Source organism: Trichosurus vulpecula, chromosome 5 (assembly GCF_011100635.1).
Source record: "Trichosurus vulpecula isolate mTriVul1 chromosome 5, mTriVul1.pri, whole genome shotgun sequence".
NCBI classification, from domain to species: domain Eukaryota; kingdom Metazoa; phylum Chordata; class Mammalia; order Diprotodontia; family Phalangeridae; genus Trichosurus; species Trichosurus vulpecula.
The window spans coordinates 284,040,939-284,059,854 of NC_050577.1; the positions used below are offsets into that span (position 1 = coordinate 284,040,939).

The window sequence follows — 18,916 nt, forward strand, 5'->3', positions numbered from 1 at the left end:
AAAGAAAAGATGGACAAATCTCAACACAAGTTGTATTTATCATACAGGTTTTCTTGAAATGAAAATTTATTGTTACATATTTTGAATCCCCTCCTATGTTCTGCTATGCACATGACATGCTTTTTTTTCTTTCTTACTTCATATTTAAGTTTTAATATTTAAGTTTATGATATGTTTTTGTCTCTTTTTTCTATTTTGTATTTGTGTTCTGATAATATAAAAAACTGTCAAAAAAAAGTAATTCAGATTAATTTTCAATATTCATTTATGGTCACAACCTATAATTAAAATTCACTGATGATCCTTAGCCTAACCTGGCCATTTAATTTCTTACATAAGATGTAAAAAGTTGATGGTATGGTGTGAAAAGAGGCACAATGCTATAGGGGAAAGAACACACTGGATGTAATCAGAAAATATGTTCATATTCTTGGTTTTGCACTAGCTTATATGGGCAAATCTTCATCTCTAAAATAGGAATAGTAATGCTTAAACTCCTCAGGGTTTTGTGAATAAAATGCTATACAAATAAGAGATGACAGTATGACAGTCTTTTAACTTACATTATGATTTAGCAAACCTCACAGTTTCTTTTTGTGTGTGTGTGTTTACTATCTGAAATGATTTATAACCATGGAGTTGTAAATGCTAGCAATTGTAAGGTAAAAGGATAATCTAACAAGTTGGCAATAATAAAGTACATTTTATCATAGCAAGATTTAATCTAGTGTATTTTTTTAAGGTTTACAAAATTCTTTACAAATTTTATCTCATTTTGTACTCACAACAGCTTTGGGAGGTAGGTATAAAATCACTAGTTTACAGATGAGGAAACTGAGACTGAAATGGGATAAGTGACTATCTCCAGCAACTCATATGAAAGAGGGTTTATATTTCTTTTGCTGGGCCCCAGAGGTAAAAATTAGGTGCAAATGGTAAAAAGCATAAAGGCAGATTTAGACTTGGCATACTGGAAAAAATTCTAAGCCATTATGACTTTCCCAAGTGAAATGGGGGTAGAATGGGTGGCAAGGTACCTTGGGAGAAATTAGCTTCTTCCTGACTGGAAGTTTTAAAACAAATCCTAAGTAAAGATTTGTTGGGAATGTTGTAAAAGACTTTCTTGTTTAAGTAGAGTTGTACTAGGTAGCATCTTAGCTCTCATCCTGCTAAGAATCTTTGAATAGAAGCAACTGGACACCACAGTTGTTAGTGTATGGGACCTGGAATTAGGCAGATCAGAGTTTATATTTTGCTTCAGACACTTACTAGCTATGTGACCTTGGACAAGTCACTTGATCTTTTTCAGCCTTAGTTTCTTCATCTACAAAATGAGGATAATAATAGCACTTACCTCATTGGATTGTTAGGAGCACCAAATGAGTTAATATATAAGAAGCACTTTGCAAACTTTAAAATGCTATGCAGATATAACTATGATTATTATAGGAAGTAATAGTGCTATTATATTGTGCCTTATTCAGACCACATCTAATGTTTCATTTACCTGAGTTTCTTCCGCGCACCACATTTGAAGAAAAATAGAAACTGGAGTGCATCCAAAAGACAGTAAAAGGATGATGAAAGGACTAGAGAAAGTGCCATTTAAGTTTTAAGAAATGGAAGAATTTATGTGGAAGAAAAGTCTGGGAAACATAATGTCTTTCAGTATTCCAGACGTCCTCAGGGAAGGGAATAAAACCTGCTATGTGCAAAGCACCTTACTAAGCTCTTAACAAGTGCTTGACAAATATTATATAATTTGAGCCTCACAATAACTCTGTAATATAGTTGCAGTTATTATCCCTACATTATAGTTAACGGTGTAACAACAGTCCCACCTTTATTACTGGTACATATGGTAACTGAGGCAGGCAACCAACTTGCCCATGGTCACATACCTAGTAAATATTTGAGGTGAGATTTGAACTCTGGTCTGACTCCAGCCTACTGTGTCACCTAGCTGCCTCTACCTAACTACTTACGTAGCAGAAAAATCATATTTATTCTACTTGACCGTAATATGGTGGTAGGGAGAAGGTCTGGGATAAATTGTTGGAAGTTTAAAGAGAAGATTTAGGCTTTGTATAAGGGAAACCTAATTGAAATTAGAGCTATATCAAAGTTGAATAGACTGCTTCAGGAGGTATAGTTTTATAATCTTAAAAAAAAAAGATTGAGCGCTTGTCAGGATGTTGTAGAAGAGATTTTGGTCAGAGCTGGATGGGTTAGAGAGTGGATGTCATTTAAGAACCTTCCTACTGTTTTGGATTATGAGATAATGTAGCCTATAACTGTTCAAATATGGCCTCAGACATTAGCTGTGTAACACTGGGCAATTCACCTTCCTTTGCCTTAATTCACTGGAGAAGAAAATGGCAAACCGCTGCAGCATCTTTTCTAAGAAAGCTCCATTTCAGTATGGTACACAGGGTCATGAAGAGTTGGTCATGATCGAATGACTGAACAAACAAAACACCTGATTGTATTACCTTATTTTTTGGTCACCATAATAACATTCTGTTGTCCCAATGTTGAGGTTTCAATATATTAAAAACCCCAGATTTTATCCACATGAATTGTTTTCTAGTGACATCTTATTTATCCTTATCTTTCATAATTTATCTACATATTATCCCTTTCTGCTTCCTTCAAAAAAAAGCAAACTTAAGAACAAGCATCTATTTTCTCTCCCTCACACCTGCATTTCTCTGTTGATAAAAGATAAAACCAAAATATAATTCCTCCATCAAGATCTAGGAAATTCACCAGACCCAATTCTGAGTCGATGTTTAAAGAAAAAAATTCAGTGAGTCATTTTTTCAGCCCAGATAAGAATAGAGAAACAGACAAGATTCTGGGGTCTGGCCAGGAGTATTCTCACGCTCAAGGACTGAAAAAGGACCAGATTTTGCACTAGGTAGGAGGTACCCGAGGAAGAAAATTTCCCAGGGGGTTCCTGAACTAGTACAGTATGTGGGAATGGGTGCCATCTGTCACCTGGCAGGTCTGTCATTCACTAAGCAATTCTAGGTCCAGGTCCATGGTGGACTGAGGAGAGAACCTACACCAAGGGATGGCAGAAAGGAGTAGTCTGGGGACCTTAGCTATGTGATGAGTGAGGAATAAGTTCAGAGTCAAACAACAGTCATGTAACTTTGATCCTAGGAGCAAAACAGGGACTCAGTTTTAACCACTAGTCTAGGATGAAGCCTGCAATAGAATAACTAGGAAAGAAATCTCAGACTAAAGGAGAGACTGCAGTTCAGGCACTGTGAACTTGCAGAGCCTCCCATATAGTTCCTGGCTGTGTTGTGGTAGATAGACTCCCAAATTTTTTATAATGTCTACGTTAACTTTAAATGGAATTTCTCTTTCTATCTCTTGCTGCTGGGCTTTGTAAGTAATATATAGAAATGCTGATGACTTATGTGGTGTTGTTTTATATCTTGCAACTTTGCTAAAGTTTATTTTTTCAAGTAGTCTTTTAGTTGCTTCTCTAGGATTCTGTAAGGTATACCATCATATTATCTGAAGAGCTTTGTTTCTTCTTTGCCTGTTCTAATTCCTTCAATTGCTTTTTCTTTCCTTATTACTAAAGCTAATATCTCTAGTACCATATTGAATAACATTGGTGATAATGGATATCTTTGTTTCACCCCCGACCTTATTGGAAATGCATCTAGCTTATCCCTATTACATATAAAACTTCTTGATGTTTTTTAGATAGAAGTTACTTACCATTTTAGGGAAGACTATTCTTATGCTCTCTAATGTTTTTAATAGGAATGGGTGTCGTATTTTGTCAAAAGCTTTTTCTGCATCTACTGACATAATCATGATTTCTGTTAGTTTTTTGGTTGATATGGTCAATTATGCCAATAGTTTTCTTAATGTGGAACCATCCCTTAATTTCTAGTATAAATCTCACCTGGTCATAGTATATTATCTTCATGATAAGTTGCTGTAATCTTTTTGCTTAACATTTTATTTAAAATGTTTTCATCTATGTTCATTAGGGAAATTGGTCTATAATTTTCTTTCTCTGTTTTGGCTCTTCCCAGTTTTAAGTTTCAGCACCATATTTGTACCATAAAAAGAATTTGGTAGAACTCCTTCTTTGCCTTTTTTCCCAAATAATTTATACAATATTGGAATTAATTGTTCTTTAAATTTTTGGTAGAACTCAGTTGTAAATCCATCTTGCCCTGAAGGTTTTTTTCTTGGGGAGTTCATTGATGGTTTGTTCAATTTCTTTTTCTAAAATGGGGTGATTTAAATATTTTATTTCCTCTTCAGCCGAAGCATGAAATATTCTCCTCCAGCCTTTTATACTCTTTGTGTATCCTTCTGCTTCAAATGTGTATCCTGTAAACAACATATTCTAGTATTTTCCTTTTTTAGTTTTTGATCCATTCTGCTGTCTCCTTCTGTTTTATGGGAGAGTTCATCACATTCACAGTAATGAGTACTATCTATCTTTCTCTCCATCCTATCTCCTCTCCCCGCCTTCCCCTACTTTACACTTTTGACTCTCTTTTGTCCCTTTCCCTCCTCACTAGAGTTTTGGTTTTTACCACTTGACTCCCTCAATCTGCCCTCCCTTCTATCAACCCCCTTCCTTTTCTTTTCTTTTTCCCCTACTACTTCTTCCTTCCCTTTCATTTACCCTCTTCCCTTTTCTTTCCCCTTTCCCCTCCTACTTCCTATAGGATAAGTTAGATTTCTATACCTGAGTATAGTATTCCCTTTTTTTGCCCCACCTCTGCTGCCCCTGGGGTGGTGGCTGAACCGCAAACTCCAACCCCCTATCCCCAGCAGCTTTTCCCACTAACCTTCTCTGTTGTCTTTGGTGTTTGTGGGTTGAGAAGTCTGGTAACTGCTGTAGCTCACTGATTCAGTGCGCTAGGGCCCGCTCTGCCCAGATCCTGGTCTGGTTGTCCGCGCCGCCCACACTGGGCTCTGCTCTGCTCCGCTCCCAGCTCTGTGAGGGATAGACCTTACCCAGAGACCATCCAGGCTGTCCTGGGCTAGAGCCCTGCTTCCCTCCACCATTTTGTGGGTTCTTGCAGTTCTTCTCTGTTGTCTTTGGTGTTTGTGGGTTGAGAAGTCTGGCAACTGCCACAGCTCACTGATTCAGGGTGCTAGGGCCCGCTCCTCTGCTCCGCTCTGCTCTGTGCTCGAAAGACCTCACCCAGCAACCATCTAGGCTGACCTGGGCTGGAGCCCTGCTTCCCTCTGCTATTTTGTGGGTTCTGCAGTTCTGGAATTTGTTCAGAGCCATTTTTTATAGGTTTTTGGAGGGACTTGGCAGGGAGCTCATGCTAGTCCATGCTTTGCAGCTGCCAACTTCACTCCGACCCCACTCAAATTGTTTCTTTCTGGCTGCTTGCAATATTTTCTCCTTGACCTGGGAACTCTGGAATTTGGCTACAATATTACTAAGAATTTTCTTATTGGGATCTTTTTCAAGAGGCAATCAGTAGATTCTGATTGTGTTTCCACAATACTCAAATTGCTTCTTTCTGGCTGCTTGCAGTATTTTCTCCTTGATCTGGGAGCTCTGGAATTTGGCAACAGTATTCCTAAGAGTTTTCTTTTTGGGATCTTTTTCAGGAGGTGATTGTTGGATTCTTTCAATTTCTATTTTACCCTCTGGCTCTAGAATATCAGGGCAGTTTTCCTTGATAATTTCTTGAAAGATGATGTTGAGGCTCTTTTTTTGATCATTGCTTTTAGGTAGTCCAGTAATTTTCAGATTTTCTCTCCTGGATCTATTTTTCCAGGTCAGTGGTTTTTCCAATGAGATATTTCACATCGTCTTCCATTTTTCATTCTTTTGGTTCTGTTTTATAATATCTTGATTTCTCATAAAGTTATCAGCTTCCAATTGCTCCATTCTACTTTTTAAGGAATTATTTTCTTTAGTGAGCTTTTGGACTTCTTTTCCATTTGGCCAATTCTGCTTTTTATGGCATTCTACTCCTCATTGGCTTTTTGGACTTCATTTGCCCTTTGTGTTAGTCTATCTGTTAAGGTGTTATTCAGTATTTTTTTGGGTCTCCTATAGCAAGGTGTTGACTCTTTTTTCATGATTTTCTTGCATCACTCTCATTTCCCTTCCCAATTTTTCCTCTACTTCTCTTACTTGATTTTCCATATCCTTTGTGAGCTCTGAGACCATGGCCTGAGACCAATTCATATTTTTCTTGGAGGCTTTAGATGTTGGAGCTTTGACTATTGTCTTCTTCTGATTGTATGTTTTGATCTTCTCTGTCACCAAAGCAAGATTCTATAGTCTTGAATGTTTTTTAGCTATTTGTGCATTTTCCCTGCCAATTACTTGACTTTTGAGCTCTTTAGCAAGGTATGACTCTGTTTCCAGAGTGGAAAGTGCTCTGTCCCAGGCTTCAGGAGTTTTGTGCAGCTGTTTTCAGAGCTACTTGTAGGTACCTGTACATTTTCAGTTCTTCTAAGGTGGTGTTATCCAAGAAGAGGGTGTTTACTCCTCTCCTGGCCTATACTCTGGTCTGTGAGTGACATCAAGCACTGTTTTCTACCTTGGAATTGTAAGGAGGATTCCCTGTCTAAAGTTGCCACAAGCCGTGCCTCAGCAATGCTCCTCCTTAGCCCAGGCCTGCCACCCACGACTGCGACCCAAATCCAAGCAGGGCCAAGCAAGAAAATCCTGCCTCTCCACCAGCAGAGAGATCCCTGCAATCCCCTTCTGATCAACTGCTCAATCCCCTCCACAGGTTGTTGGTACTGTAGCTCTGGAAGAAAATGCCAATCCCACTGTTATAGCCACTTCCTCTGTTGTCCCGGGACTAGGACATGACCACACTGTTCTCTCATCCAGTTCTGACAGAGTTTTCCCCCAACCTTCTACGTTGTCTTTGTCGTTGGTGGGTTGAGAAGTCTGGAAAGCGGCACAGCTGCCAGTGATTCAGTACCTGAGAACTGCTCCAGCCCTGTCTGTGCTGGCACTGCCCAGGCTGGACTGTGCTCCGCTCCCAGCCTAGTGTGATAGACATTTCCTGTCCATCTTCGAGGTTGTCTTGGGCTGGTGATTTGTTTCACTATGTCATTTTGTGGGTTATGTAGGTCTAGAATTTGTTTAAAGTCATTTTTTACAGATATTTGGAGAGTTTTGGGGGGAGAAGTCAAGCAAGTCACTCCTTTTACTCTGCCATCTTGGCCCTGTCCCCCTGATTATCCTCTTCTTAAACATATCTGATGTGTTAGAGCCCCAGTATAAAATAACCTACCAGCATGAAATCAGATACTTTAATCTGTCTTTCTAATGAACTCATTACTATAAGCACCAGAAAAACCACTTTATTGTTATGGCTTCACCCAAAGCCCTGGGTGTTTAATCAAAGTAAAGGCCCAGACATATTAAAAAAGACATTTTCTACACTAAATTCATGGTCATATTAGGTGCAGTTGTCCAGCTGAAAAAATTGCTGATAAAAGTCTGAGTACCTGCCTTTGACTGCCACTTTTCTGTTTACTACCTTCTGACTTAGGGCAAATAATTTAAATTTTCTGGGTACTACTCCTCATATTTAACGTAAGTTCTCGTTGCAGCTCTGAAACTATGATCCTGTGATCTATAGATTTAGATTTTCTTGTCAACTCATTTGACTTCTGCAGCAATCTACTGAAGTAGTTGGCACTTGTATTTCACAACATAGCAAAAAATCATCTATAAAGTTTTGTGTGTTGTTCTATGGGCCATAAGATCATAGACTTGGAGCTAGAGGTTGTTTTATTACCACAAAAACATAAAGGAAAACAAAGACCACAATTCAATATGCCATTTTTTGGGAATCCTTATTTCAATATAGTATCATATAAAATGCTTATATCCTTATAAAGGTTGTCAAAATTTTTCATGTTTTGGTAATGCAAATGATTAGTTACCACATAGTTCCTGGTTCTTTCTCCTCTTTTAATTTAGTGCATGCTTTTTGATAAGCTAATTACTAACAATGCATTAATTTAAGCACTGCCCTTAAATATTATAATTATAGTTCGAATTGTGGTTGCATTTGTTAGTATTTGTGTGTACATGTACACATACTCTTAAGAGTCCTTCCATTTGCTTAGAGAGTTATGCTAACACCCTCATCATAGAAAATCTGTTTATAAAAGAGTTAGTAGCAAAAGGTTGTGCCTTTCACTTACTAATGATAGTAGTTTACAGGGCTTACAAGGAGTTTCTTACAACACCTCCCAAAGCTAAAACACATTCTATAAATAACAAACTTATGATTCATCCTGGATCTCTTCTTACATTCCAATGTCTTGAGCTTACAATAATCTAGCTCTCTCTACAAGACCCTGTATTTCTACCCTCTTTAGTACCAAGGGTACCTTCTCTCACGCCCATTACACTAGTTTATGAGAAGTATGTATAGTCTTGTTCTTCCCTATGACATCTAGAATTTCACTCTGCCACCATTGCTCAACAGCTTCTCTCTTTAAGCTTCACGTTGTCCACCTATATCATCAAGTCTAGATCCTTGTTGCAGTATTCCAGCTCAGGCACAACTTCCTATATGATGCCTTTCCAGAACCCTCTTTATCTTCCTCCCGGCAACTGTCTGTCTCCTGAAATTACCTTATAAATGTTAGTTCCTTGAGATCAGGAACTGCTTTGTTTGTCTCTGTATCCTCAGCACTCAGGATGGTAGGTGCTTAATAAATTTTGGAGGAATTGAATTGTATCCCCAGAACATTTTTAACTGAATGAATGAATAAGCTAGCATTGCAAGTGTTATGCTGTTTTGTAATGAAAGAAATCTACTATCATTTAAGATCATTCTTCCTCTTTCCTCAAGGAGCTCACTGCCTAGGTCACAGTCTTCCTTTCCACAGTGCCTGCCACCACATTAATTGATATTCCTTCAAATACCCTGATGTCTCAGTTCATTATGCTTCTCACTCCCGTGACTTTTATCTTTATTCCACATTAATCACCCAGAAGGATAGCCATACCTTTGTCTTACAATCACTCGTTACTGTGCTACCTCCAGGATCCTAAACTCAGAAATCCTTTTCTGATATTATTTTCCCATACTTAAGTTTCCCCTATATGTCTCATACCTTTTAACCGAGCAATTCATTTTGTTTCCCCTTCTTCTCCTAGCCTCCTGCTTTAGTCTTACTTTCCTGTTAACAGTCTTAGCTCAATGGATAACTCATTAAAATTGTTTTTTACATTCAAATCCTTTTATGCTGTGCATTGCATGTCTATGCAATTTCCTTTTCAGTTGTTTGTTAAATCTTACTGATTCAATCTTCTATAACTTATTTTTCCTTCATTCTCCTCTTTCTACTTGCATGACCACAGTAATAATCCAAGCACTACTCTGCTGGATAGTCTCAGTTGATCTCTTTGATTCCAGGAACTTCCCTCTCCATGCTCTTGTCTTTTTTTTTTTTCATTATGTGTCCAGGTTTTTTAAGTTACCTTCTGAAAGGCCAATAATTTTAAATTTTCTTCTCACAGGCCAGTAATCTGTAAATTGTCTGTTTTGCTTATTATAGAGATCCCTTTAATGTTAGTAATCTTTGTAATCTTTGTTTTACTTCAGTGTATTTGTAGTCCTATTCTTTTCTCTCTTTAAATACATGTTGCAAAACAAAGGATATTGAAACAACACTTCATGAAAGAGGGAAACCTGTTCCTGCGAGAGCATAGAACTGCCATAAGATGTTCCAGAAAGGTTCAAGAGTGAAATTAAAATCTTGAGAGAGAACAGATAGTAGAATTTGTGACCTGCTTAGCAGAAATCAGCAGAATAAAAAAACTTGACTCCATGGTGACATTTCTCAAACGAGAGAACAGAATGGGATCCTGAAGGTTGCCTTTGGCTGGAATTTATTCCCTACTTACCTGGTCCTCTCAAAAGTCTTAGCTTCCTTCAGGGTTCAGGTCACAATTACTATTATTTGAAGCCTTCCCTGATTGCCCCAATTGATGCTATCTCCTTCATATTATCTTGTATTTAATTATTGCTTATGTCTCCTTATCCTCTAAGTAGTATATAAGTTCCTTGTGTGGTAAGACCGTTTGAGTTTTGTCTTTGTATCATGTACGTAAGTGCTTTGTTCTGTGCTGTGTGCAAGAATTTATATATGGTAGGCAGTTGACCATTTTTTGTTGAATTGAATGAGTTTGGCAGTACAAGTATTATGCCCATTGTACAAAGAAGGGACACTATATTCCCAACAACATATTGCCATGTACAAACCAATTTAAATCCTGATTATTAGCTTCTGAGTTCAGAAACGGTCATATATATTGTAGGTAGAATGACTATGGTCAACAGTTATGAAAATTTTATACTTATGGTACAGATCTCTAACAATGAAATTTAAATTTACAGTACTGTATTTTGAATAAATTAATATCTACCAAGCCACTTAAAAATTATTATTGGATATCTCCATTAACAAAAAGTAGAAGTTTAAAGTCCATTTGTCAAGGTCTCACACAAGGGAGAAAGCAAATACTAATGTTCGAAGAATCTAAAAGTTCTCATTCTTTGTCCTTGGATTCACTGCTGTTCTTAAAAGAGCAAGTCATTGAAATAGTGTAATTCTTTCATTTTTTTCTACAGTGCCTCCAAAACCATTACATCTGCAGAACTCACCTTCATCCAATAAATACCAGACACCCAAGCATAAATCTATACCTAGTATAAAACCAAGGATGGAGGAAGTTAAGCCTGCCCCTGCTTCTTTTATCTCAAAAGAAAAACCCAGTAAGGTATCAGATCTCATCAGTCACTTTGAAGGAGGCAGGTAAGTAATTTATATTCGAAAGCAGAGGGGAGGGAAAAAGAAATCTGATACTTAAAAAGATATCATAGACATGTATTTACAAATCTAATAAAGTTATCATACCACTAGGTGATATAGACCTGTAGAAGTAGTCACTTATGTTTTTCAATGCTTAAGCTTAGCCTCATTCTTGTATTGTTGGCATTCTAAGACATTGCCCATCTATAGTACATTATTATAGTATATTTTTGTCTAATATCCTTTACAGTTGATAATTCTGGTTTCTTTGAAATCACTTATGACTGAGTTTATATTGTGGGCATAATTGTATTAGTAAGATATCCCTTACAGATCTGTTTTTGGTATTTAGTAGGGTTTCAGTGGGTCTCATTAGGTAGTCTATGTACGTGTCAATCATATAACAACTACACCAACTCCCCACCCTCTCAGACTACTATTTGACTCATTACCTTATTCATTCTCTCCAGATTCTAAAACAAGGTATATATTCTGATAAAGGCTGATAAATTACTTAAATTATAATAGCTGTTATTGTTAGTAAAATAATATCTCTTATATAGCTTTAAAAATAGTAAGTAACCTTGAGCAACCCCTTTCCCTATAAGCTTTTATTCATGTTGCTCTTTATATAGCAAACTTTTAATCTATTTGGCTTAAACAAAGTGGCTATCCACTTTATTAACAGTGCAACAAACGATAAAACAGAGATATGGCTATTTACAATATATCAGCAGTGAAAAAGATCATAGGCAGAGTATCCTCTAACTCTGGAAACACAATCCGACCATTCATCTCTCTTACAATGGTAGGCAAAATTTCTCTTCATGCTGTTTCTTCATGATATATGAGTCCAACTTATCCTTTTCAGGAAATGCTTCTTCAGACTCTTTCTTATGAACAGTTATTCAATCTTTCTGAAGAGTTCTCTTTGTCCTTTATCTCTTTGCTTGACCTAGTTTCCCAATTAACAGCTTTCTGATTGATAGCTAAACTGTAACTCCCCAAAGAATCCATTCCTTCTTAAAGATATAGTAATATTAGCAGTGAAAAACACTGTTCAAGCTGAACTTTCACTTCAATTTTTTTGTGTTTTAAAAATTCTAAATTTAAAATTTTCCAGCAATGTGATTCCCACTGTTTTTTAAAAGAAGATTTATTTTTATTCAATAAATTTAAATCTGTCTTTTCTCACACTCAACCATTTGAGAAAGAAAGGGGGGAAAAGCCCTTGTGATGAATATGGCCATCAAGCTAAACAAATTGCCACATTGGCCAAATAATTCTATCACCACCCCTACCACCCACAAATCTAAAGCCACACTCTTGAGTCTATCACTTCTCTATAATGGGGTCTGTAGCATATTTTGGCATGAGTCTTCTGGAATCATAGGTGGTCATTTTTTTGCTCAGAGTTCTTAAACCTTTCAAAGTTGGGTTTTTTTAAATAATACTGTTATTATATAAATTGTTCTGGTTCTCCCCACTTCACTGTGTACCAGTTAACATAAGTCTTCCTAAGTTTCTCTGAAACCATCCCTTTCATAATTTCCTACAGTGTTCCATCACATTCATATAGCATTAATTGGTTCAAGACAGTCCCCTTCAGTTCTTTTTCTTGGCCACCAAATAAAATTGCTACATGTGTGGGTTTTTTACTTCTTTATTGATCTCTTTGGGATAGAGACCTAGTAAGTAGTATTGCTGAATAAAAAGGCAATGCACAATTTAAAAATTTTGGGGGGCATAGTTCCCACTTACTTTAAAGAATTTCTAGACTAGCTCACAGCTCCACCAGAAATAGTGCATTTCTGTACCTGTTTTCCCTCAGGTAGGAGCCACAGTTGCCTTTTTTTTTAACTTTGACAATGTGATAGATATGAGATAGCACCTCAGAGTTGTTTTAATTTCCATTTCTCTCATTATTGACTTACAATGTTTTTTAATGTGTCTTCTGATAGTTTGTTTTTCTTCCTTATAAAACCGCCCGTTTTTGTATCTTTTGACCATTCATCAGTTGGGCAATGGCTCTTCTTATTATAAGTTTAAATGTATTCCCCATATATCTTAGAAATGAAACCATTGTCAGAGAAATTTATTACAAAGTTTACATCCCATTTGCTTGTTTCTCTTATTTTTTACTACATTGGTTTTCTTTGCCTAAAAACTTTTAGAACTTATTAGTTATCCCCTTTTTTTCTTATGTTTCTTTGTGAACTCCTCGCCCCATCCATGGACCTGTCAGGGATTTTTTTTCCTTGATCCTGTGATTTGTTTGTGAAGTCACCTTTTATTTCTAAGTCATGTTCCCATTTGTAGCTTATCATGAAAAACAATGTGAGATCATGGTCCCTACCAGTCTATCAAATTATAAGTATCTCAAGACCAGAAACTGTCTTTTTTGTGTCTTTGTCTTCCCAGAGTTTAGCAAAGAATAAAAAGTGTTGTGCTGTATACCATAGTTCCTTCTTCCATTCCCAGTTGATGGACATCCACTCAATTTCCAATTGTTAACCATCACAAAAAGAGCTGTTATAAATATTTTTGTGTAAAAAGGTCTGTTTCCTTTTTCCTTCATCTTTTTGGGATACAAACCTAGTAGTGGTATATTGGGTCAAAGAGAATGCACAGTTTTGCAGCCAGCATATTTACAAATTCTTCTCCAGAATGGTTATACTATTTTCACTGCTCCACATGTCATGAATTAGTGTATCAATTTTTTTCATATCCCCTCCAGCATTTATCATTTTCCTTTTCTGTCTTGTTAGCCAATCTAGCATTTCTCTAATCATTAGCATTTTAGAGAATTTTTATGTGACCGTAGTAAGCTTGATATCTTAATCTGAAAACTGCCTTGTTCACATTCTTTGACCATTACTCAATTGGGGAATGACTCCTATTTTTAAAACTTAGACTCAGTTCTATACATATTTAAGAAAATAGAGGATTCTGGTTAGATTGTGGAGTAGGTCAGAAAACTCCAGTCTCCCCAAATTTTCCCCCCAAAAACCACAGAACATCACCTCAAAGTGAATGCAGACTGGCAGAAATAATTCTAAGTTGGGGTAAAATAGTGGTCCTTCTAAGACAATTTGAGAGGACCTCAGGAAAGAATTGACATTCAGATGCAGAGGTTCTCCTCCAGTGAAGATTAAATGTCTCCAGGTAGACTCCTGAAACAACAAATAAGCCCTAGGCAGAATCAAGATGACAGCTGGAAAGTGGGACTTGCCTAAAGCTCACCCCCAGGATAACACAAGGTCTAGCAGCTTCTACACGACGGGATTGAAGGGCTTGGAATATGATATTCCAGAGGTCCTTGGAGCTAGGATTAAAACCAAGAATCATCTACCCAGCAAAACTAAGTATTATGCTCCAAGGAAAAATATGGATTTTCAATTAAATAGAGGATTTTCAAGCTTTTTCAGAGAAAGGACCAGAGCTGAATAGAAAATTTAACTTTCAAACACAAGCATCAAGAGAAGCATGAAAAAGTAAACAAGAAAGAGAAATCGCAAGGGACTTACTAAAGTAGAACTGTTTTGTTTACAATCCTACATGGAAAGACAATGTGTGTAATTCATGAGACCTCAGCATTAGGGTAGTTTAAGGGAATATACATACATATAGATGGATAGATAGATAATAGATAGAGGGCACAGTGTGAGTTGAATATGAAGGGATGATATCTAAAAAAAATGAAATTAAGGGATAAGAGAGGAATATATTGAGAGAGGGAGAAAGGGAGAGATATAACAGGATAAACTATCTCACATAAAAGTGACAAGAAAAAGCAGTTTTGTTGGAAGGGAAGAGGGGGCAGGTGAGGGGGAGTGAGTGAATCTTGCTCTCATCGGATTTGACTTGAGGAAATAACATACACACTCAATTGGGTATCTTACCCCATAAGAAGGAAGAAAAAAGGGGGGAAGATAGAAGGGAGGGCAGATAGGAGGAGGAGGTAATCAAAAGCAAACAGTTGCGTAAAGGGACAGGGTCAAGAGAGAAAATTGAATAAAGCGGGACAGGATACGAAGGAGCAAAATATAGTTAGTTTTTCACAACATGAGTATTGTGGAAGGGTTTTGCATAATAATACACATGTTGCCTATGTTGATTTGCTTGCCTTCTTAGGGAGGGTGGGTGGGGAGGGAAGAGGAGAGAGAATTTGGAACTCAAAGTTTTAAAGGCAGATGTTCAAAAAAATAGTTGTCTTTGCATGCAACTGGGAAATAAGATATACAGGCAATGGGGCATAGAAATCTGTCTTGCCCTACAAGAGAGTAAGGGAAAAGGGGATGGGGGGGAGTGGGGTGACAGAAGGGAGGGCTGATTGGGAAATGAGGCAATCAGAATATATGCCATCTTGGAGTGGGGGGGAGGGTAGAAATGGGGAGAAAATTTGCAACTCAAAATCTTGTGGAAATTAATACTGAAAACTGAAAAAAATTTTAATAAAATATGGATTTTGGAAAGCCCTGCTGCATACCAAGATATCCTCAAAATGAGTACATGCTTTAGAAGTAGAGGGTGATACCATAAGCAAATAAGGAGAGCAGGATTAATTTAGCTGTCATGTCTATGGTGAAGGGAAAAATTTGTAACCAAGATATAGAGAATATTATGAAATGCAAAATGGATAATTTTGATTACATTAAACTTAAAAAGTCTTACACAAAGAAAACCAATGCAACCAAGATTAGAAGGAAAGTATAAAGTAGAAAACATCTTTTACAGCCAGTTTTTCTAATAAATGCCTCATTCTCCATTTGATAAATCGTCAAAGGGTATGAATAGGCATTTTTCGGAGGTAGAAAATTAAAGCTATCTAAAATATGAAAAAATGCTCTAAATCACTCCTCATTAGAGAAATGTCCATGAAAATAACTCTGAGGTCCCCCCTCACACCTACTAGATTGGCTAATATGACAAAAAAAGAAAAAAGAAAAATATTGGAGGGGATTTGAGAAAACTGAGACTGTTAGTTAAGTTGTGAACTGATCCAGTCATTCTGGAGAATAATTTACAACTATCCCATAAGGTCTATAAAATTGTGCATACAGGGCATCTAGGTAGCACAGTGAGTGCTGACCCTGGAGTCAGGAGAACCTGAGTTCAAATCCATCCTCAGACACTTGACACACTTACTAGCTGTGGGACCATGGGCAAGTCACTTAACCCCACAATAACCTGCCTTCCCCCCTCCAAAAAAAAAAAAAGAAAAAAAGAAATAGCAATTTGAGGCAGCTAGTTGGTGCAGTGAGTAGAGCACCCACCTTGGTGTCAGGAATGAACTCAGGAGGACCTGAGTTCAAATCTGGCCTCAGTCACTTGACATACTTACTAGCTGTGTGACCTTGGGCAAGTCACTTAACCCCAATTGCCCTACCTTCCCCCCTCCAAAAAACAAAACAATCCAAAAAACCCTTGCATACCCTTTGATCCAGAAATATCAGTGCTACTCCTGTATCCCAAAGATATCCAAAAAATGCAGAAATGACCTATTTATACAAAAATATTTATAGCATCTCTCTTTGTGGTGGTAAAGAATTGGAAATTATTGGGATGTCCATCAATTGGGGAATGACTTAAGAAGCTGTGGTTTATGGTTGTAGTGGTATATTATTGTGGTATTAGAAATGGCAAGAAAAAAAAGAAATGGCAAGCAGGATGATTTCAGAAAAAACCTGGTAAGATTTATATGAACTGGGGGGCAGAGCCAAGATGGCGGCTGGAAAGCAGGGTGAGCTCCTGCCAAGTCCCTCCAAAAACCTATAAAAAATGGCTCTGAACAAATTCTAAAACTGCAGAACCCACAGAATAGCAGAGGGAAGCAGGACTACATCCCAGGACATCCTGGATGGTTGCTGGATAAGGTCTATCGCGCATGGAGCTGGGAGGAGAGAGGAGTGGAGCAGAGCCCAGCATTGGCCACGTGGACCAACCAGACCAGGAGCCAGATGGAGTGGGCCTAGCGCCCTGAATCAGTGAGCTGTGGCAGTTGCCAGACTTCTCAAACCACAAACACCAAAGACAACAGAGAACTGCAGAACCCATGAAATAGCAGAGAGAAGCAGGGCTCCAGCCCAGGACAACCTGGATGGTCTCTGGGTAAGGTCTATCCCGCACTGAGCTGGGAGTAGAGTGGAGTGGAGCAGAGCCCAGTGTGGGCCGCATGGACCAACCAGACAAGGGGCTGGGCGGAGCAGCCCCTAGCACCCTGAATCAGTGAGCTGTGGCAGTTGGCAGACTTCTCAACCCACAAACACCAAAGACAATAGAGAAGGTTAGTGGGAAAAACTGCTGGGGGCAGAGCGAAAGAAGGAGTTTGCGGTTCAGGGGCAGTGGAGGTAGGGCAGCTACAGAAGTACAGCTGCAATTGCTTCTGGCCCCAGGCCCACCTGGTGGGAGGAATTAAGTGGCAGATCAGAGCAGGAGTGCAGAGCCTGCTGAAGATCAGGGTCCAGTCTGGGATGGGGGTTCTTGGGGAGGGAGGAGTGCTGGTGCGGCAGAGCTGGCTATAATAGCTCTGAAAACAACAGCACATCCCCTCAAGCTTGGAACACAGGACTCTTTACAAGCTGTCATACCCTGCTGAAAAACTCAAGGGTCAAGTAAGATGGCTGGGAACATGGCTAGGCAGCGAAAATGCACCAAGATTCAGTCTCAGACGTTGGAATCCTTCTTTGGTGACAAACAAGACCATAACATACAGCCAGAAGAAGTCAACAAAGTCAAAGAGCCTACAACAAAAGCCTCCAAGAAAAACGTGAACTGGTCTCAGGCCATGGAAGAGCTCAAAAAGGATTTGGAAAAGCAAGTTAGAAAAGTAGAGGACAAATTGGGAAGAGAAATGAGAATGATGCAAGAAAACCATGAAAAACAAGTCAATGACTTGCTAAAGGAGACCCCAAAAAATACTGAGGAAAACAACACCTTAAAAAATGTACTAAGTCAAATGGCAAAAGAGCTCCAAAAAGCCAATGAAGAGAAGAATGCCTTGAAAGGCAGAATTACCCAAATGGAAAAGGAGGTCCAAAAGACCACTGAAGAAAATACTACCTTAAAAATTAGATTGGAGCAAGTGGAAGCTAGTGACTTTTAAAAACAGATGTTCAAAAGCAGAAACAAAAAAATTTTGCATGCAACTAGAATATATGGGGCATAAAATGGGGCATAGAAATTTATCTTGCCCTACAAGAAAGGAAGGGAAAAGGGGATGGGAGGGGAGTGGGGTGACAGAAGGGAGGGCTGACTGGGGAATGGGGCAACCAGAATATATGCCATCTTGGAGTGGGGGGGGGAGGGTAGAAATGGGGAGAAAATTTGTAATTCAAACTCTTCTGAAAATCAATGCTGAAAACTAAATATATTTAATAAATTAAATTATATTTTAAAAAAAAAAAAAAGATTTTTGTGACCTGATGCATAGTGAAGTGAACAGAGAAGCAGCAGAACTTTGTACACAGTAACCGCAATATTGGTCATTGAAGACCTGTGATTGACTTAGCAGTTCTCAGTGATACAATGATCCAAGTCAATCCCAGGGGTGTAATGATGAAGTAGAGTCTCTGTCTCCCCAGAGATAACCGATATTGTTTGAATACAGACTGATGCATTCTATTTTTCACTTTCTTTTTTTGAGTCTTTTTGTATAAAATGACTAATATGGAAATGTTTTTCCCAATTGCACATGTACAACTTATATCTGATTGCTTACCATCTTGGGGAGGGGAGGAGGGAAGGGAATGGATGGAGGGATAAAATTTAGAACTCAAAACGTTAAATAAAAATTTTGCAGTGTAGAGTTTTCTATCTCTATGGGTACCTCTGTGCATTGATTTCTCTGAGAACCTGTATTGTGTCGCTCTGTGTTTATAAGAGAAAAAAACAGAGATAAAAGAGAAGAATTTGTTGCTATCATAAGTGATATTTTTTCTTTTAATGTATGTTCCTTTATGTGATTTTTGGCTATGATGTTCCTAGAAATTTTTGTTCTGTGTTTTCTTTTAGGAAGTGATGATGGATTCTTTCTATTTTCACTTTGCTTTCTGATTCTGGAAGACCTAGACAGTTTTCTTTTATGATTATTTGGAATATAAGG

General features: G+C 38.0%; 1 protein-coding gene across 2 annotated transcripts in view; it reads left to right on the top strand.

The window, feature by feature from the left end:
* The window catches only part of FGD4 (FYVE, RhoGEF and PH domain containing 4), a 234,369-nt gene that overhangs the window by 142,463 nt on the left and 72,990 nt on the right, over positions 1–18,916 (top strand). The window contains exon 3 of one of the 2 annotated variants that reach the window (XM_036759654.1): positions 10,632–10,815. In XM_036759654.1, coding sequence (XP_036615549.1) covers positions 10,632–10,815 — 184 coding nt within the window. Of the gene's footprint in view, positions 1–10,631; positions 10,816–18,916 lie in introns of those variants that run through there. The other variant, XM_036759656.1, reaches the window with a different exon arrangement.